The sequence below is a fragment of the Ailuropoda melanoleuca genome, chromosome 12, assembly GCF_002007445.2.
Source record: "Ailuropoda melanoleuca isolate Jingjing chromosome 12, ASM200744v2, whole genome shotgun sequence".
Lineage (NCBI taxonomy): Eukaryota > Metazoa > Chordata > Mammalia > Carnivora > Ursidae > Ailuropoda > Ailuropoda melanoleuca.
The window spans coordinates 51,012,377-51,034,100 of NC_048229.1; the positions used below are offsets into that span (position 1 = coordinate 51,012,377).

At 40.1% G+C, this 21,724-nt stretch overlaps 1 protein-coding gene across 1 annotated transcript; it reads right to left on the reverse strand.

Annotated features, from left to right (window-relative positions):
- Positions 1-8,320: 8,320 nt before the first annotated feature.
- On the reverse strand, positions 8,321-8,749 carry LOC100467976 (uncharacterized protein C14orf119 homolog). The gene has a single exon (XM_002914224.4). It carries the CDS (start codon positions 8,747-8,749, stop codon positions 8,321-8,323), a length of 429 nt encoding a protein of 142 aa, XP_002914270.1.
- Between the last annotated feature and the right edge of the window lie 12,975 nt (positions 8,750-21,724).

Here is a 21,724-nt window from a genome sequence, read left to right on the forward strand (position 1 = left end):
AACTGGGGACAGGTGAGAAGTAGAGGGTTGTGAAGCATCTCAGATTAGTGTTTTTTCTTCCTATAGATTCCTAGCTTAGTGGAGACTTCGAGATCTTTCTTTCCCCTCCATCTTCTGAACTCATGAAGATTTTCAGTATAATTCATTTGTCAGCAAGGCAGATAAAGCATATCTACAGTCAGCCAAGAAGAACATAGCAATGGCCCAGTTGTGTCTGGGTCTGGATTTTACTAGCCCTATGCAGATCTCAAACGTGGTCAAGGTCAGAGTAAGTTCCCATCATCAGGCTTTACAAAGTAGTCATGGGCCTGGAAGACATGGTCACTGCATCATTGTTTGTAGCTGCAAAAACTGGGCGCAGCCCAACTATTAGTCAAAGGGGAATTAGTACATACACTGTGGTATGTCCAAATCATGGAGCACCACATAGGAGTTCAGGCAAAATAACCAGATCTGTGTGTAGTAATATGGCTAGACCTCAGAGGCTTGTTTTGATAAATACTTTTGACTCTTTACCTCAATTTTAATTATTTATGTGTGTATTTATTTATAAGTGTTATGCAAGTTCAATCACACTGATCACTTTGTGCTTTCTAAAATATGCACTAAAACGGAAGCGAAGAAGAATGACATAAAAAATCAAAATAACATTCTCTTCTGGCCCCCAGTGATGTTCATCTCGCAGATACATGTAAACTGGAGGCCACAGCTCTGGCATCTAGTGTTAGCTGAAGAGGACAAGGCACCTGGCATTTCCTCCAGTGCAGGCATCAGCAATCTTTTTCTATAAAGGGCCAAATAGTAAATATTTTAGGCTTTGCAGGCCAGACAGTCTATGTTACAACTGCAAATACTCCACTCTGGGTCTGTAATGTGAGGGCAGCTGTAGATAATATGTGAAGGAACGGGTATTGCTGAATTCCAACAAAACCTTATTTATAAAAATGAAGACTGCCCTCAGAATTTGGCCAGTGGGTCCTAGATTAACGACCCCCACTCTAATAGGATAGTATTTCTCTAAAAACAAAATAACACACCTAAGTTACTTGAGGCTTTCCCAATATTAGAAATATTTTTTTAACCTTGGTATTTTGGCAAAAAAAAAAAACAGTGGAGTTCATTGGACCAAATTCATGCTTGGTAGCGATAATTACCATTTGTGTGCTGCTTTGTGGCTTACACATTACTTTCTCAGACCTTATCTCTCCTGATCCTGATGATGGCATTTCAAGATAAGGAAGGCAGGTAATATGATTTCCATGAGACTTCTGAGAGAGGTGAAAGGTCACACAGTCAATAAGAACTAGAGCCAAGGCTGAAGCTAGGACACCTGGCTCCACGATCACATCAGCCTTTGCCTAAACCATGTTGTCTGGTTCTAGAAACACGTCAGACCAATTTCCCAGGGCTCCCCATGAACTCTGCATCAGAACCCACACGTGGGTCTCGAGAATGTGCTGAGTACTCTGGGAAAGCAGAGGCGAGGCAACACTTTAATATTTGATTAAATATCAAGGACGTGACATTTGATTTGGGTGGTGCAAGTACACAGGGGCGAAGGTGAGGAAAAAGGGAATAATGCAAAGCATTTGAGAGGGTGTGTTCCTGACCTGGCTGCCACGTCTCAGTGAGCCATAGGCTGACACGGCAGGTCCCTCAGTGAGTAGATTTGCTTGGCACACTGGACTTTTCCAGAAGGATTCTAAGGAAGGACCACAGAGTGGTGAAAAGAGGGGGAAATTGTCTGTGATATCCCCGTCTCTTGCTTCACTTTGGTCTCAGGATGTAAAACAAGCTAGACACTTAGAGGCTCTCCATTAATCCTGAGTTGACTGTCACAGGGGCTTCTCTTGAGACCTCATGGACAGTTTCTTCAAGTGTGTGCCTGCAGGAAATACAATGATGCATAGTAAAGGGTGAAAATGTCAGCCTGCTCTGTAGATGTGTGTATTTTATAAATAAAACTGTAGCACTGAAAGATACAGAAAAGATAAGCACAAAGGATAACGTAGTAACTACCAATGTATCTACTTCATCTGCCATATATGTATATATTTTTTTAAGGAGATAAAACACTATAGATAAATCAAATAGCTTATGTTTTCCTCACCATTCCTTCTTTGAGACACCATTCTCATGACTTTTGAGTATATCTAGTTCATGTTTTGTCTTCCTACCATATATATGTACTATATATAGTATATATTATATACACTATATATATATTATATATACTATATATATTATATATATATAGTATATATATTATATATATACATGACATACATATATATGTACCTTTATACTATACTTACATATATACCTATATACTATAGGTATATATGTACATACCTATATATTTAAGTGTATAGTATATGTATGTATAATAATTGGTCTATGGTACATATATAGACACTACATATGTTACATATATAGTGCCTATGTATGTGTGTGTGTATATGTATTTGTGAACGTATGTATAAGAAGGAAAAGGAAAAAGCTCAGTCAAATGCTTGACGACAAGGTACTGGTAAAAAAAATGAAGGCCATGGAATACTATGCAGCAATTTTTTAAAAACTGAAACCGAACTACACGGTCGTGGAAGGATATATGAGACTTGCTCTCGGATGAACCAAGGCAAGTTACTGAGCCATGGGTATTCCCTGATGCCACGTGTACGTCACACTTCTTACACACGGATAATATTTCTGGAAGGATACATAAGAAACCATTACCAGTTTTGGTTTGAAAAAAGCAAGCAAGAGGGAAATTTTTGTTTTCCTCTTTATATCCTTCAGTCCTTTAAAAAAGTTAAAAGGTGTCACTTTCTAATTAAAGAGGACGAGTTAAAAAGCAAGGTCTGCAGCAGAAGTTCTCCCAGCAAGCACAGCCAAAGATGGTGCATTTCCGGGAATCCGAATTTGAGTCCTGCTTCGGGCATTGAGTACCAGGCGTTCCCCAGCCAAGCGAGCTCCTTAGGAGGGAGGTTCCTCCCTGATCATGTGTTACCTCCTACCTCTCCTGATTTCTCTTCCCACTTCCCATCATGGATTATACACTGCTGCCCATTTCTGCGCGGTTTCCTCCTTGCACCTGTGCTCCTGCCTGTCCTGCCTGGATGCCGTCCACCAACTCATTGGCCTGACCAAGCATGGCCATCATCACCCCAAAGCAACCGGAGGACCCTCCTACGTATTCCCAGCACACCTGCTGCAGTCTCTCCCATTCCAGGGCCATCGCTTGGGCCTGGTCTGCTCCCCCACCAAACTCAGCTCCTACAGGCTAGCAACTGTGGCTGACCAAGCTTTGTGCTTGGTCTTGGGTACACGTTTGTAAAAGCACTCTTTCAGTAAATATTGACATTGTGTCCCAGCCAACTTCCCAATAAAATGAAAAGGCTGAATTATATTTGGTTCAATTCAGCAAGTATATACCAGCACTTACACCATCCTGGCTTGGCTCTAGAAAGGACAGAAAAAATGGGTTTGGCCCTCTAGTGGGAAGGATGGTCTGAGGTCCCCCAAAATGCAGTCTTCTGGTTCTAATAAACAGAATTTTAACAATATAAGCTCAATTTTTGGCTCTGCCTTTACTTCCTGAATGATCCTGGGAATATCGTTCCACGAACATGGGGAAGTTCCTAGCAAGGAACCACACTGAATAAGGCACCCTGACCTCGCTAAGGTGTGGAGGAGGGGACTGGTATCTTCCCCTGATATACAATATACTGTGATAGGGTCTCCTGCTCTCTAATCATGCAATCTGCATAATTTATCCTTTTAAAATGAGTCACAATCCCCAGAGAGTGCTTGCCTATTGATATCAAATGTAAGAGGGTATTTTTAAGGACACAGCAGCATCACTGCTATACATTAACCTACACAAAATCAATCCATTTCCAAGTTAAGCACGGCCCTAAAAATTCACTAATGGAGCTCAGTGTAGTTTGTTCATGAGATGTGCAGTCAGGAATCATGCATAATGTAATAGTGCAAATGCTAAAAGCAGCTCCCACAAACTAATTTAATCTTGGTTTAATGGACATAGGAGAACTGATCTTCAAAAGAGACTGCCAATGAGATTGTTGGGGGCCTCTCAGCAGCCCGAGAGCAAGCTCCAATATTAGCTTTTGGTTAGTTCCCCCTTTCAACTAGTGCTTATTAAAGGCAATCCAATATTGTCATTGAAATTATAAATAACTTGTGTCAACTTTCATGGACTATATAATATAGTTGTCTCCATGCATTTACATAGATCTCTGGGATTGAAATTTTGCTCCCCATACCTTTTAGTTCACCTGTGTCTACCCCAGTCGGGGGAATCTTTTACACCCTGGACAATCAGAAAGCTAAGCAGTATCCATAGCCCCCAGGCCATGCCAGAGAGAGAGTGTCTGAATAAAGATCTAGGATCCAAAAGCCGGTTTACAATCAAAGGGATCAGAATCACACTGCTGTAGCTTGTCTCCCAGGGACCTCCAAAGCCTCTAAACATGCACCTCCCACCTGGCATGATTAGAGGAAGAAGAACATTTGCCCCCTCAAAGACATATGGGCGTACTCGCACGAGCGCGCGCGCGCACACACACACACACACACACACACACACACACACACAAACACAAAGACTCCCTCACTGGTGTGCCCTGGGTTTATATCAGATGATCTCACATGAAATCTAGCTAAGTAAATTGTAGAATATTCAACTTTAGGAACTTTCCAGTGAATCTGGCTCAAGTCACAAATTTTTTCAATGAATGGTGCAAATTGACTTTGGACTTTTCGAGTGGGCTGAAGGAGAATGCATCTCAAAGGTAGCTTTGGTGGGTAGAGAGAAAAAATAGTGTATGGGTGAAAGGGTGGTAGCAGAGAACAGGATTTGGAAATGGGAGGGAGACATAGAGAGGAGTTAATAATGCAATTTTACAAGTCAAGGAAAAGTTGATGAAATAAATAGAGGTTAAATAATGTTATCTAGAGTTAGGCAACCAATGAATGTAATAATATAAATTTCAAACACTGGGAGGAGGAAACAAAGGGGAGTGGTCGGTGCAGGTGAGCTTTCTCCTCCTCTTCCATATTAAGAGTTAATAGATATTGACTGAATGATAAATTAAGAAATGAAGTTATGGAAATAATCGCCAAAAGAACAACAACAACAACAAAAAACCCAGAAGCATTAAATAGATGGTGCGTTTAGAGTATCAGATGGGAGGTGGTGAGGGTGCTTTTCTCATGCTTCTGCGTTATTTCATTCATTATAATGCATACGCTATAATTTGAGTTAAACATTTTTCAGTAGGTGCTTCTGGAAAGCTGTGCCAGTAGTAGGAAAGGATTGAGCAAGGCAATGCTGCTTTGCCTCAGACGCAGCCAGACCATTTGTGTAAAATCATGAGTACGTGTAGTGTGACACATTCTTACTTCTACGTGCAATCGTAAAACAATTGAGAATTTGTTCAGTAAACTGTGAATACCTCTAGAGCAACAGTGTCCACAGTACTTGCTATGATAATAGGCAGGATCTAGTTCTGCATTGCTTAATACAGTAGCCACTAACCACACATGACAGTTGAGCACTTGAAATATGGGTTTTCATTCTCCTTCATTTTAATTAAATAAATGTAAATGTCAACATGTAGCTAGTGAATACCAGATTGGGTAGCACAGCTAGAGAATCATATGGAGGTGTGAAAAACTTTCTTTTTATTACTTTCTATATTTCTGTATTATTTGAAATTCTTGCAATAGGAATATGATACTTTCATGATTTCAAACCCTCAGAACTTTTCAGTTTGAAACAAAAGTGAAAAGCAAGCAAAGGGAAACAGTCATAAAGTGATGCACTGGCAAAACAACAACAACAGTCCTACAAAATGGATTACAATATTCTGAGAAAAACAGCTAAATAGGTAAATAAATACGTATTCTTTGGGACGCCTTCCACCTCTGAACGTTGATGTGAGCTCCAGAGCAAATATTCTTGCATCATCTCCTTATACAGTAAACACTGAGGTTTCAATTCTCTCTGCTAAGTTAATTATTACTCTTTGTTCTGCTTTCAGTCTTTCAAAAATGCCTTGACATCTCTCCTCTGTGGGCACTCCACTCCCATTTTTTGTCTCTTTTGGTAGAGATCTAGATCTAGATAGATAGATGATAGATAGATAGATGATAGATAGATAGATAGATAGATACATAGATACATAGATAGATGATAGATAGATAGATAGATAGATAGATAGATAGATAGATAGATAGATGATAGATGATAGATAGAAAGTAGATGATAGATAGATAGATGATAGACAGATGATAGATATATGATAGATAGATGATAGATAGATAGATAGATAGATAGATATGTAGGTTTTATTCCTTTACTCTCCCGTGAACGATTGTGTAAATACACATGCATTCTATTTGCCATATTTACTCTGACCCAAGGGGAAGAAATCAACCAAGAATTAGCGGCAATATGATCTAGATCACCTAATCCCTAATCTGATCCCTTTCCATTCATCATGCTGTTTCACCATCTGGAATCTAATCGTCTCTCAATTATCAGGCAAAACAATGACTCTGCCACTTTTTTAGTGGCAGAGCCTCAATCAGTTACTTAAACTCAGTTTCTTCATCTCTAAAATTGACATAATAATTGAACTGGCCGCCGTGGATTGCGGTGAGGATGAGATCTAGTGTAGAAGTGCTCAGCACAGACCTGCCAACTAGAAAGTAATCCGTAAGTGGTAGCTTTTTTTTTTTTTAATATAATAAAACTAAGAATTCTCTGCCCTGATTGTAAAAGGCAAGGGGTTTCTAGTCTTCTAGCTCTTAAACTATTTATCCATCTTTTTTCTTCTGTGGCATGTCAAGCCAATTAGAGGTACAATTACTTTTAGAAAAATGGCAGATAATACTAAGTAGATAAATACTATGTTGGTAGGCAGTGTTTTTCAATTCAAAATGATTTACATAAGCAGGAAATGGCCTGTGTCATGGTGCAGCTCATCTCCTCACACAAAGAGTAGATACAACCCAGCTGGAAGAATTGTATCCATTGCACATGGCGTGAGGCCATTAGAAGAGCCCCTTATTCTGGTCTAAACTTGGCCATTCCCAAAGTTTCTCCTTCTTCCCCTTCTTCTTCTTTGTTTTCTTCTTTCTTTATTTTTTTTGGAAATAGCTTTCTTCTTATTATAAAGGTAACATACACATGGGAAAGAATTCAGAAAATCAGAGTAAAAATAAATGTCACCTAAGGTCCTATCATCTAAAACCACCCAAGTATAATCTGTTAAAATTTTGATATGTGAAAAACTGGAATGGATATGCACATATATGTCAATCTAAGTCAGTTGAAGTCCAAATAAATGTATATAAAATGTAATATGCATGCAAATATAGACATATAATTCTATCAATTATAATTCTAAATTCTAAAAATAAAACAGAAAAAAACAAAAATAGAACAGATGTTATAAAATTTTATAAAGACAAATAGGATCAAATAGTTCATAATGATTTAAAACATCCTTTTATTTAACTATGTACTATGGATCTTCCAATGTCAGTAGGTTTATATATGCATCTTTTTTTTTTCCTGAAGATTCATTATTTTGACACAAAAAATTTAACTTTCAACCTGTAAAGAGTGTCACTTGTTTTCATACTGTAGGGCAAACTTACAGAATAGGAATCTGTTACCAGCTTCAAGGATATCACATATGCTTTAGAAAAAGTCATTGCTATTTGGATTCAAACATACATCAGTGTGGAAGGAGTAACTAATTATCTCCCTCTCCTGATTTGTCCATAATTTTATGAAATCATCAGTAGGAATGTTAATAGTTGGGATGTCACATAACTATGCCAGAGTCCGGTAAGTGTAGTGAAACCAGTCATCTGAATCCAGTTTAATTATAATAACATGACCTTTCATTGTCCTTCTCTCCTGCCTCTGCAGTAGGAAGGCTCTACTTTATAGCCCCATGGGCCAGCAGTAGGCTTGAGTTATAATATGTAGATTCCTTATGGTAATACTTGCAAAAGAAGCCACTGAATTCTTGAGGGTCTGACATCTAGGAAGGAGCAAGCTAGGAGGCAGACTGCTGATCTGGATTTACTTAGATGGAAAACATTTATTCAAGAAATCCAGTTAATAGGCTGTTAACATTGAAAAAACCAAGCTTGTACAGTCAACAAGTTCAGTCAGCTGATCAGGATACCATCCCTAGACCTGTAAGTGACACAGTAGAATTTCTCACTGTAAAGTTGCAACTCCATTAGCTATGATTATCTTCTTTGATTTTAATGCCCATTAATCTTTACCAGCTGTAGCAGCCACGGCTTGGTAAAACTTTGCCTTGAAGTCTGCCTCACTGACCTCCAGCTGCCTAACAAATTCATTGCACTCCTGCTCAGCCCAGCCTCGAAACCACTGATCTCCAAGATGTAGCTCGCACTCAGAGATACAAGGTGGTCGGTCTGCTCCAGACACACTAAGCTGTTCCAGCCCTTCCAGCAGTGGCTGTAATTTTCCTGGCACTGCCTTAGCTACCAGGTCCTGTAGAAAACGATCACGCTGGGGATCTGACCAACTGGTAAACCAGTGAAGAATATATTTAATCTCCTGAGAAGTGACGTAAGACATTGGGAGAGGGGAAGAGTTAGTAATACTGTCTGGTACTGAGGGTAAGGGAGAAGGAAAGGATAGCGGCATCGAAGAGCAAGGTGATTCCAGTGGCATCCTCTCTTTTCCTCTCACAGGACACCCAGAGATTGTACAAAACTGTTTAAAGTCCAGCTGTTGCCGCTGCTTCCATGTTTTCTGAAAACCCTCTATGTATGCATCATTTTTAATTAATATAAAATTCTCATATAAACTGCATATATTTTTTATCAGTCTCCTCCTAATGGACATTTAGGTTGTTTCTTCTTGTTGTGGGCTGCTTTGTTTGTTTTTACCATGTCAGCTTTTTTGTGTGATGAATATCATCTTTGTGAAATCACTGGGTGAAAGATGAACATATTTTTAAGGCTTTTGATATTTAACGCCAAAATCCTCACAAGTGCAATGAGTTATCCTTCCTCCCTCGAGGTCAGTGAGAGCACCATTTCTCCATTCTCAGACCTACAATTGGATATGATCAGTCATCTCACTTTGGCCAGTCTGACGGGTAGAAAAAGAATGTCTGCTGCTTCTCTCGTTTTGATTCATTTCAGTTTGATTGTTTTCATTAGTGGGAGTGGCTATCTTCTCACATATGTATAGTGGTCATTCCTATTTCTTCTTCTTTCATGAAAGACTTCCACATTGTTCTCCATCTTGGAGAGGTGGGGAAGGAATACCCCGTACACCTCTACACCTACCTATTTCACTATTGCCTGTCTTTTAAGGCTGGCCAAAGGGACTCCACATCCATGAAATCTTTTCCGGGACATCTCAGCCACAAATAACCTCATCTAACTTCTCAGAGGTCCTTTTGTAAAACTGTCCTCATGGCTTTACCATTTGGACTTGCTCTATGGTTATTTATATCACCATCTTTCTTCCTCTCACTTTCTGTTCAGTCAAAATGCTGAAGAAGAGAACAGAACAGTCAGAAGAGCACATGCCATTTAAATACATGTTTATTGTGTATCTATTGGTAGCAAAGTAGATATATATAATTATAAACGCCAACACTTATTGATTTATGTATTAGGCCCAGTTCTGCCATGTGCAGTAACAAAATAATACTGAATGTCAGCAGTTAAACCCAAAAAAAGACATTTTTGTTACTCACGGGGAATCCAACATGGGACCAGTGCCCTTTTTTCATCTTGTAACTATTCTGTCTGGAACACACTGATCCCAACGTTGCCTTGGCAGTGAGAGAGAAAGATGGAGGAGGCACATAGTTAAATATCTTGGCTCATAAATAACATGTGTCCCTTCTATAACAGTCCATTGGCCAGAACTAGTGACTTGGTCCCCAACCAATTGCAAAGACCCCTGGGAAACCAAGGGGAGCACAGGGATACTTAGTGAGCATTACCTGTCTCTGCCATAACAGTTTTCAGTGTTTCAGGAATTTCGTAAACATGAATGCATGTGTACCTATAGTCTAGGTAATTATAATTATCTCAGTCTTCCAGATGACAACAGGAAGTTCAGAGAAGTTAAGCAACTTGCCTAGGATCACTCAGCCAGTAAGTGGTAGAGCTGGGATTTAAACCCCATCAGTATGATTTTGAACCCTCTGCTCTTAATGACTAAATCAAGAAAATTCCATTTAGTAAGCAGCATGAAGAGAAGCTCCAATTAGAAAAAAATGTGTGGGGTCTTAGGCCCTACATGTGTGAGTGACCTCTTCCCCGCCAGAAATGCAGCGCCTAGCTTCTCTGCCCATACTCTGTACCTACTCATAGACTGAGCGGTAAGGTCCAAACCAGACTGTGCATTTAAAAAAATAAATCATGATTCTCATTCTATTAGGAAACTGTGTATTCATCTCCTGATAGCAACTAAAGTGAAAATGGCTGAGAGCAATAAAAATCCATTTTGCTATTTAGTACAGTTTGTCAGACTAGAGAAATGGGATTGAATTTCAAAGCCACAGGCAAGCTGGCTGCAATCTGTGGCTACACAGTTGATGGGTTTTTTTCTTCTTTATTTACAACTCTTTTGATAAGCCTTCAGCAAGTTACATAGGTTGTTCTAGTCGTATCTCGTTTGACTGGATTAGAATACTTGATGACAGTTTGGATAAGTTTGAGGCAGATGGTTCTTGACATTTTTCATGGCATCAGTTACAAGCCATGCAAGAAACTCTTTCATCCTTTGTTTATCCTTCACTTAGAAGCCACTAGAGTAGATCGTTAAACTTTCATTTTTCACAGTGCTGATTAAGGCATACTACAAGGCAGATGTTATTCTGTACCATTTTTAACAATTTACATTTAGCACCAAAGCTGGCTTTGTACTTGTTCCAGTGGATCAATTCACTTTTTTAAAACTTCAAGGTCAATCTCTGAAATACTGTGACTCCCTTAACAATCCAATGTTTCATAAACTTTTCTTGGTTACAGAAGCCCTGCTACTATTCCATTTATGTGTGTTTGGTAGTCAACACACACACGCGATGATTCAATAGTTCTCTTCCTTGCGTAAGGGCATTATTCAAGAGGCAATTCACTAAACAAAGAAAAGAGTCTTAAAAAAAAAAAGAATCAGAATATAACGTATCAGAATTATCTTAATTTTTCTAAAGCCGTTCTAGACTCAGAAAAGGTGGACAGTCCTGAAACACAAGATTGATTGCACCTCACGGCTGAGATACAGAACCAAGAGTCAGAAATATTTCTCTTTCCTTTCCCATGATTTAGTGATTTAGTAAATTACATACTATTTAGCTCAACCTAGGACAAATAAGAGGATACAAGCATCTTTAGATACAATGCAATATTGACAAATAGGCTTATTTAGCACAAATTGTGACAAAATTTGATTGTACCTTAGAAGCGCACGGCCTTTCACTTTTTCTTTCCTTCTAGAATGATTTCAAAGTTGATTCAGTTTCTAGACAAAAGATGATATCCTGCTCAGGAAAAAACTGTATGGGAAATCCTGAAGACAGTCTACATAAAATATGCTCAAATATATTCCCCACTTGTTGGAAAAAAAATACTTGGGACAGGATTAAGAGTCATGTGAGGTGGAGTGCTATTTTTTCAAAAAGGAAACAAAGCCGCAAACAACAAAATGACAAATGAGTAAACAATAGTATCCATGACCTTCATCCTACCACTGGCAGAACGGATGCACAAACAACTTCAAGGGCTAAATGGAACTTTGAAAGATCATCCGGTCTATCCTTTCAACTAAAATAGTAGGAAACCTAAACTCTTTCCATCCTCTTACCTGCATGGGCAGGAGGCCAGAAGGATGTGCACAGCAAGTAATTGGATTTTGCAAAAGTGGTACTTGCAGAACTTCAGATCAGTATTTATGTAACACAAAGTTAACTATCATGGAACAACCTAGTCGCTAATGACCCCCGTTTAATGCAGAATCTGGAAGTTGTAACAAACAAAGGAAGACTGATAAAGATTTGCGTATTAATAGGCAAGGGAATCTGCACAGATAAAGTGCACTTGCAAAAGTGTTTCTCTTTCTCATTTTGTGTGTGTGTGTGTGTGTGTGTGTGTTTAGAGAGGTAGAGAAGGAGAGAGAGAAAGACGAAGGGGGAGAGGGAAAGAGAGCATCTCAAGCAGACTCCATGCCCAGCGCGGAGCCCAACGGGGGGCTCAGTCTCACAACCCTGAGATCATGACCTGAGTCAAAATCAAGAGTTGGGTGCTTAACCAACTGAGCCACGTGCACACATTCTCTCTCTTTCTCTCTCTCAAATAAGTAAATAAATAAATAAAATCTTTAAAAAAAAATAAAAAGAAAAGATAATTTTGTCATACACATTCCAAGAGGAGTGAGTCCCCAGGAATAGTGGAAAGGAAGAAGGGAAGCACCAGGCCAATCAGGAGGCAGAGAGGGGAAACTGTGGACAGAAGCCTTTATTGTGGTTTCCAAGGGAAGAAATGCGTGAGTAAAGTAAGGAGGCTTAGGGGATTGGCTAGTTTGCATCATTTCTGGAGTACAGGGGCTGCTAGTTGTCTGGTACCTAGCCCTGGAGTGATTAGGGCAGAGATGTAGTGGCCTGGAGTATGAGAGACCTATAAAGGAGGTGGTTGGGGATGGGGGCTCTGGATGGGTTGGTCTGCATAGGGAAAGTGCACTCCCAGGAGAGCTGATTACTATCTCTAGGAAGTTACTAACCACAGGTGGTTGGATGGGTAGTCCTTCCAGGGTCAGCAAGGTTCCAGATGCTAAAGCATCAGAATACAGAAAATAAGAGATGTGGTTAGTACAGGAGTGTAGGTTTTCTTGATCCCTTTGCTAAGCTAGGCCAAGGACACTGAGACGAGGGCCTCCAAGTTCCAGGTGGTGATCAGTGACAACAGAGGGGTGGTGTGGGCTGAGCCAGGAGCAGGAGGAAGAGCACATGACCCCTGCTAGTAACTGCCAAGAGGATATTAGTTATAGTCAGGAGTCTATTAGTTATCTATTGCTGTGTACAAATTACTCTGCGACTTAGTGGCTTAAAACAACAAACATTTACTCATCGTTTCTGAGGCTCATGAATCCAGGCATAACTTGGTTGGGTGGTTCTGACTCAGAGTTTCTCATGAGGCTGCAATCAGGTGTTACAGGCTGGCATTGCTGTCATCTCTAGGCTGGACTGGGGCAGGGTCTCCTGCCACACTCGCTCAGTGGCTATCGGCAGGCCTCAGGTCTTTGCTGCTTATTGCTGGAGACATCAGTTTCTTGCTCCATGGACAGCTCCACTGAGCTACTTACAACATGGCAGCTTGCATCTCCCAGAGCCAGGGCTCCAAGAGAGTGCAATGGACAGTGAGAGAGCATGAAGAGGTCGGGGAAGATGGAAGCCTGAGTCTTTTGTAATCTAATCTTGCAAGTGACACCCAACCGCTTCTGCTGTGTTCTATGAGTTGGCAGTGAGTCACAGGATCCACTTCACATTCAAGGGCAGATTACACACCAGATGTGAATACCAGGAAGTGGGGATCACTGAGGGATCATTGTATAGGTTGCCTACCACAGGAGTGAACAGAAATTTTTAAAAACAAGAAACCCAAACCCCAAACAAACAAATACAAAACTCCTCTTCTTAATCACGTAATGCAAGAAAGTAGTCATCATGGGTTATAATTGCTCCCATTTTACAGTTGCATCTAAGGACAAGTAGACTAATCCCTTCAGACAGTGTTGAGCAGGGTTAAATGCCAGCTTCCAGGCTCTATCACATGATTGCTTTCAACACAGTAAATGGAAGTTCATAGTCTGATAATTCATAAGGTTCTGTGCAAAGGGCTAATCAGCATCTAACAAGATGCGCAAACTCAGTAATAGTCTTAAAGACAAAGATAAGAACAAAGAGTGTCGACGCTATGGTGTTTTAGCCTTTCGGCTTGGCAAAGATGAATTGGATTGCTATCACTCAGTGTTCGGGAGCATATGGAGAAAAGACACACCCATACCCTGGTGAAGGGAGTACAACGGGTATCAAATTTTGGCAGGCAATTTGGCAATGGCTATCAAAAATTAAACGTGTGCAGACCCGTTGATCCAGCAATTCAACTTGTGGAAATTCAACTCAAGGAAATCATCAGTTAAGCACACGGAAGAGTATGTGAACAATCACTGCTATGCTATTGAAAATAGATAGATTGATAAGCAGAAACATCAGAGTGTCCACAAATAGTGGGTAGGTCGGATAAATTTTAGATTAGATAAAATATAAGCATTCATTACAACTGGCAACTTATATCTGTATTTATTGACAAGGAACAACCTCTGTAAAATATTGCCTTAAGAAACCACCTTCAGAGGGGAGAGGGGTGGGGGAATAGGATAGGCTGGTGATGGGTAGTAAGGAGGGCACATATTGCATGGTGCACTGGGTGTTATACGCAACTAATGAATCATCGTAATTTACATCAGAAACCAGGGATGTACTGTATGGTGACTAACATAATAAAAAAAAGATAAAAAAATAAATAAAGTGCTGAAAGAAAAAAAAATGAAACCAGCAGAAATAGGAAAAAGGAAACACAGTGATTCCATGCAAAATTGGAAAGTTTTATTTTAAAATGTTAATTTTAAACTACAGAACACTTATGAAAGAAATTGAGGAAGACACAAAGAGGTGGAAAAACATTCCATGCTCATGGATTGGAAGAATAAAATGTTAATTTTGAAAAAAAAAAACTAAAATGTTAATTTCACTTTCTGATAGGGTTTCTCGTGATTGGAACTTTTTCTTTTTGTCTATATTCTCTTATATTTCTTTCAATAAATATGCATGCATTTTTAAACAAGAACTAAACAATAGAAGCCAATTATTTTCCATGGCTTCTCCTTTAAGAATATGGTCCCTAAACCTAAAATAGCAGCCAATTTTATTTTTTGACTTTTAAAGGAAAGGTCAACACAGCCAATATCCATTCCCAGTTTATTAAGCATCATGGAGACAACGTTTGTAGTGAACAAAGGGCTTGGAGGGTCAACAGGGTGAGCTTTCTTTTGGCCAACTGTGAAGGTCTACGGACATTTTATGTGGCTCAACCACCAATGAAAAGCTTTTCCCACTTAAAAACGCATGTTTGAATTGCTTGGAAGAGCACCTTTCCAAGCAATAAGCTGTTGCTTAAATATTGTAATAATTGTCTTGAAAAACAGTTCATTAAACCTTGTGCACTTGATTTTTCAGGCCTCGTGTATCTGGATCTTTCCTATCCCAAACTCAGCTACAAAATGGGCTTCTTCTTTCACTCTGAACCCAAGCCAAGAAGACATCTGTGCCCTCAACCCTTCCAATATATTCCATCTGCTTATTTCCCCAAGTCCAGAGCAATATGGAATTTACAATGCTGGCTTTTGTATATACCCTTAAGTCATGTTGCTTTTTTAAATGTGACTTTTCTAGAATTACAGTTTTTATAAGGAAATCCCAGCACTTGAATCTTCCCATTTGGACAATAATAATTGGAAATCAGGTTGGACTCTTGCTTTAACTAGCACCAACATCAAAACTTACCTTCTCTACAAAGGTCTGGGAAATGAGCTTGCCATCAGAAGGTACTCCAGTCAAGCAATTACCTGCTGCTAAGTTAAGCCAGCATCATCTCCTACCTAAATAAAATAGAATGGTGTCTTTGGAATGAAGGAGACATTTGTTTGACGTTCAGCTTGCCGTGCAGAGAAGACATAGGTCAGGCTGTCCTTTTGACAAATCAGCCCTAAGGAACAAATCTTAGAAACAATAAATATATCATATGTGCTCCATAATGGAATAGAAAAATGGCCCTAGTCACTGATCTCCTGTCTGCTTTGTAAATAGGGGGGAAAAAAACCTTCTTATTTATAGGAAAGGAGGAATTTAACTTATTTTCATGATTAGATAACATTCTCTCATAATTTTTCAAGTTATCATGAGACAATGTGATGTGGATTAATGTATGTCTGGCTTTTATCACCTAGATGAAAAGCATATCAGCACCAAGATGGGTATAGGAGACATCCCGTGATTTAATTATACTAAACAATCTTGTGCTTACGTACAGAAGAGATAACAGCTAACACACTGCTAAACATTTACTGATACACAAGTCAAGACAAAGATAAAAGATTTCATTCCAAAGGAAAAATACTCTTAAGGAAAAACAGCTGTCATGGGGTTTTGAAACAGAAGTGTAACAAAAAATAATAATGGAGATGTGGGGCACTCATGTAGGGCTGTGATCGGGGGCACAGTACCTGTTTCAATATTCCATTCTCTTCCTTCTTTCTACTCACACTCTAGTTCCTGCTTTTCTTTCCCCTATGGGATTTGTATAAACCTACATTCATATCCCACACTAACCCTATTCTTTACCTTTGGAATAGGCCCTCTTTCTATCATTTGCTACACCCTCAGAGAATCTTCTGTCCCTAAAAGTGTTTCTCACTGCAATGAAAACCTCACAATGGCCAAAGCCCATTTGGGTGCATTGGCCCATTCTCTTTTCCTGTACTTGGTACCTCCTGGTTTGGACAAGCTAACACAGAATTCCTTCAAATCACTCCAAGGTTCATTGAGGTTGGATGAAGTGAGAGACAGAAAAAGAGGGGCCAACAGCTTCCAGCCTGTCCTAGATTCTCCCTACATATAGCTCTTCTTCCTGACCACAGGTCCGACCAACTAATGGTGACCCTGTTTACCACTAGACTCAGAAGCAGCAGATTTCCAGAAAGTTTTTATTTTTGTGTTTTGTTTGTTTGTTTTACCATATCCCTTTTGTGACCCTGCTCTGGCAGTTGGGATATGCCTGGCTTCCCAGATTTCCCTATACATTTTGATTTGTTCCTCTGTGCCCATGTCTTGGGAGATCTGTTGGTTACTTTTCTCCGATCCTATAACAAACTTTTCTGGGCCTTACTTCTCCAGCTCCTTCCGTATTTTGCAAGATCTAATCCCCCAGTAAATTCTGCAGTCCATAATACTCACAGTGATTCTGCTCCTTAGTTGAACCCCAATGAGGACAGCCGTTACCTGGTTCTGACCATGATTAACCCAACAAGAAGACCAACAGGTCATTCTCAGAGCTGCTGAGGCCACAGGGAATGATAAGCCTGGAGGAGTAGTGATTCTGGGGTGACATGAAAGCTGCCCCAGCAGTAGCTGTGGTCAGTTGGCTAATGCATAGCCCCCAACCTCCTTCCCTTTTGCCTACATTGCTTTCCCAGCTCACCTTGCAGTGAAGGGGTGGCCATTTTTCCCAGTCTGGCCAATGAAAAATAAGCAAAAGTCTGCAGGGAGACCTTAGGGAACATTATTTTGCATCCTGAAAAAAGGAAAGGGAATGAAAAGAGAGTTATAGATTCCACTCCTCTCTCTTTCTTCCTGCCTTGAATTCATTCGTGATGGCTGGGGCTACGGCAGCCATCTTAGGCCAATAGTGCAGAAAGCATTAAGAAAAATGCCAATAATGCAAAGAATAATAAAGCAGAGAAGTAGACCCTGGGTCCTTCATGAGATCAGTGAGCTATCAGACTTAGCCTAAGGCTACAGATTGAGCTTCCTATTAAATAAATAATGCATGTCTTTATGATAAAACCAATGTTATCTGAGTGTTCTGTCACATACTTGCTGCCAAGTGCATTTCTTATCTATACAGGTGTCATCAGGCATGTAATTAATGAGAAAAGAAAAAATAGGTCAAAAAAGAAAATTCATTAGCACCTACTATGTGTTAGATGTATGTTGGGCATTTTCACACATATTCTTCTACTTAATTCTCACAATTACTTGGTGGGGTAGGTACTCTCTATGTTTTATAGAGGAGGGAATTGAGGCACAGAAATTAAAAACTAGCCCAAGATCAACTAATTGGTGGGGCCATAATCTGCATCTTCTGATTCAAAGATTCTTATTAGGCCATGAATAGATAAGACACATTCTTTACTCTTTCAGGAAGCACACTTAGGATTACTGGAGAGGTGTTAGAAATGTAGATTTTTTTGTCTCCTTCAAGGTTATAGGATGAAACTGGTGTGAAGAAGTAATGTCTAATAACCAGAGATAACAAAAAATCAAATGGTCTTTCTTAGAAGGTACCAAGTTTCTTCATCAGGGGAAACATTCCCGTGTAAGACAGATGGTCATGAAGGGCCCTTGTAAACAAATTGCACCTTTGCATAGGGGAGTGATATGAATAATTTCTAAGATCCTGTGACTTTTCAGAGATGTCAAGGTATTTTCCAATTCATTCTGACTTCCATATGTTTCTGAATTGGAGCTGTTCTTTCTAGTGCCTCATCTTGAAGACGCTATCCTTGAGAGAATGGGAAAGCAAAAACCTTTTCTGGTTTCTGGCTTAGAAAATAAAACCTTTCTGTGCATCAAGGCCATTCCTTAGGGAAAAACCAAAATGGCTGACAACTCATTAAGTTGGTGAAGTAGGACCAACTCGATTTAGAGGCACAGAGAGCTGATAAGAGGCTGGATATATTCTATAGTTCATATGTTACATTGAAGAAAGTAATGTCTGGTCAACCAAAAGTGTACTTTCTCTTTTCTCAGAACGAACAAACACAAACCATAGACCCAAGGGATCACAAAAGGAAGAAAGTGCTTCCTATTAGCAGGACTTTAAATGATTTTAAATGAAGTTTGAGCAAAGGATCAATTGGATTTGTAGATAATGATGATCTTTCTTTCCTGGTTCAGCTTAAAGATCTCACACAGGAGCAACATGGAAAAGTAAAGCCATTTTAATATTCAGTCCTGAAGATCATTTTGAAAGTAATCTCTGTGTCTTTAGAGACTCTCCAGTGAGGGTATCAGTGAAATTAAAGATGTCTCTGAGATAATATGAAGGGATTCCTTCTTCATTCTTTGGAATCCACAGAAGCATGATTCAGTTTGTTGAGTTCCTACTACGTGAGAGGCAACTGAAAACTGTCCCCCCACCCCCAAAAAAGCTTGAAAAGAATATGAATATATACATGGAAAATATAATGAACAATGGGATAAGCAAATATAGAAGGGTTTCAGAAGCAGAATAGATCAAATATATTGTTCCCTTGTGGAAACAGCCCTGTTCTTCCCCTCTATCATCCTTCAACATGTCTCTCATTTTTCCCAATTTTTTTAAGGTCTTTTTTTTTTAAGATTTTATTTATTTATTTGACAGAGAGAGACAGCCAGAGAGAGAGGGAACCCAAGCAGGGGAAGTGGGAGAGGAAGAAGCAGGCTCCTAGTGGAGGAGCCTGATGTGGGCCTCGATCCCAGAGCACCGGGATCACCTCCTGAGCCAAAGGCAGACGCTTAACGACTGCACCACCCAGGCGCCCCTAAGATTTTATTTTTAATAAATTGTATTTGGATGTATTTCTACATCCAACATGGGGCTCGAACTCATAATCCCGAGATCAAGAGTCCCATGCTTCACTGACTGAGCCAGCCACGGGCCCCTCAGTTTTGCAATTTTTTATGTCTTAGGATAAATACTATCTCTGACCACCCCATTTAATTTGGGTATTGTTTCCCTATTCTCCATCAAGACACCATGTTGATTTTCTAGTTAGCATTCATTACAATTTTAAATTTTATATTTTTGTTTGCTTGATTATATTTTTTCTGTTGTCTTCCCTTTATAATGTTATCTTCAAGAGGGCAGGAATGATCTATACTACCTGAACTTTCAATGTGTGGCATTCAGTAGGCGTTCACTAAATGTTGCGTAGATGGATGGATATAATGGATGATGAACAAATGGGAAAAAGCTCTACGCAGGTGATTTAATCAAGTCTTAAGGGACGTGTAAATTTTGGCAATTAAAGACACGAAAGGCTGGGGAAGGATGCATTCTAAGTATAATGGACAGAAAGAAAAAAAGTAGCATATGTGAGGAAAGTAGGCCAGTGGCATTAGAGAAACAATGATTCCTACACAGTGTGATTAGATTTCCCTCTCCAATTCACTGCCGCTGTGGTCACTTGGAATGGGAAGGAAATGGAGTAGGAACAGAACAGGAAACATCAGTCAATTTATCTTCAGTTAATTACATCATTCAGACCATCATTTGTCACTTATAATTTCTTGCAATTTTAAAAAAACTGCACAAACAATGCATGGATACCTTTCGGTAGCAAAAAAAGATGCCTTCCCTTCCCAGGGTTAAACCCTTAACCGTCGGGAGAGGATGCACTCCCAAACTTCTCCCATGCATTTAAGACACTCGCAACTGCACACGTATGTTCACACACACACACCCGTACATCCGTGCGTGAGCACACATCCATTCACAAATACGCACAGATATTCACACATACACAAACAAGAATTAACAACGAATCTGAGAGCATGGAGACCCCACTCTATTCACCATGGGAACTCGTCATGGGATTTGGTCTTTATCATTCCCCACTCAGAAAGTAGGGCTTCCCTCATCAACCTCAGAGACCCTCAGCTTTCCTAGACACAGGTGGAAAATGTAATTTAAGAGCACCACACTTGGCAGGAAATGCTGTGGAACGAGAATCAGCACATCTGTACACATCTGTACACTTTCCCTTCAAGTCCTATAAAAGTTCTCTGATTCCAATTAGTTTTAAGGACTGACTCTTCCGGCACCCCCAAGTCCTGACCTTGCTTAATGCACTTGCCCCAGTCTGAAATTCTATGGACTGTGGTCATCCAGGCAAAAGAATTTCCTAAGCTCCTCTGACTCCTTTCCACATTCCTGTACCCACAGTAACCTCTTCCTTCCCCGGGGCTTTGTACCAACCAGGCGATTGCTGGTCGTGGAGAAGAAATGAGAGGGGTCCCTGGGAATGGGCCCCAAATGACCGAAGAGGTTCCAGTGTCTTCTGTAAACACCATGCACGCTCCACTCGTTGACACACCAGCTGCCCAGAACAGACACAATTTCAGGCCTCAGAAACAAACCCAAGCTCTTCTAATAAAACAAATATTTCACAGTTCATTTAATCCCAGATATTGAAAAGACCTGCAGAGCCTCGGGGTTGCCCTCTCCCCAGGGATGCTGCTATGTTTGAGTAAATACGGATGCTTCCCCCTTCCCAGCTCAGCAGCTGCTTTGCCAGCCCCAGCCTTCCTGCTCTTCTGTTTGTTTCCTGGAATCATCATTGGAGTCAATCCAGAGGAGGCTCAGGTGGGGCTCTCTACCTGGGGGTTCCTCATCATGGAGAATCGCATAAAAGTATGGCTGAAGAATAACTAGGGATGTCTAAGAAAACACACATGAACTTTATTGGCCACTCACGATTTACTGAGTGCCTATTCTGTGCCCTGTGCTGTTCCAGGCACTGTGGGTACGGCAGTAAACAAGACAGATGAAAATCCTGGTTTTATGGAGCTGATGTCAGAGCAAACAAGACACAATAAATATGTAAGACATAGTATGTCATATGGTAATGCGTTCTGTGAATAAAATGACTGGAGGGTCCTGGAAGCTGTTGTGTGGAACAGGACAGTGTTCAGGGAAAGAGTCCCTGAAAAAAGGATATTGCAGCAAAGACCAGAAAGAGGTGAGGAAGGGAGCCATCTAGATTTCTGGGGCAGCACTTTTCCAGGCATTGGTAACAAGTTCAAAGATC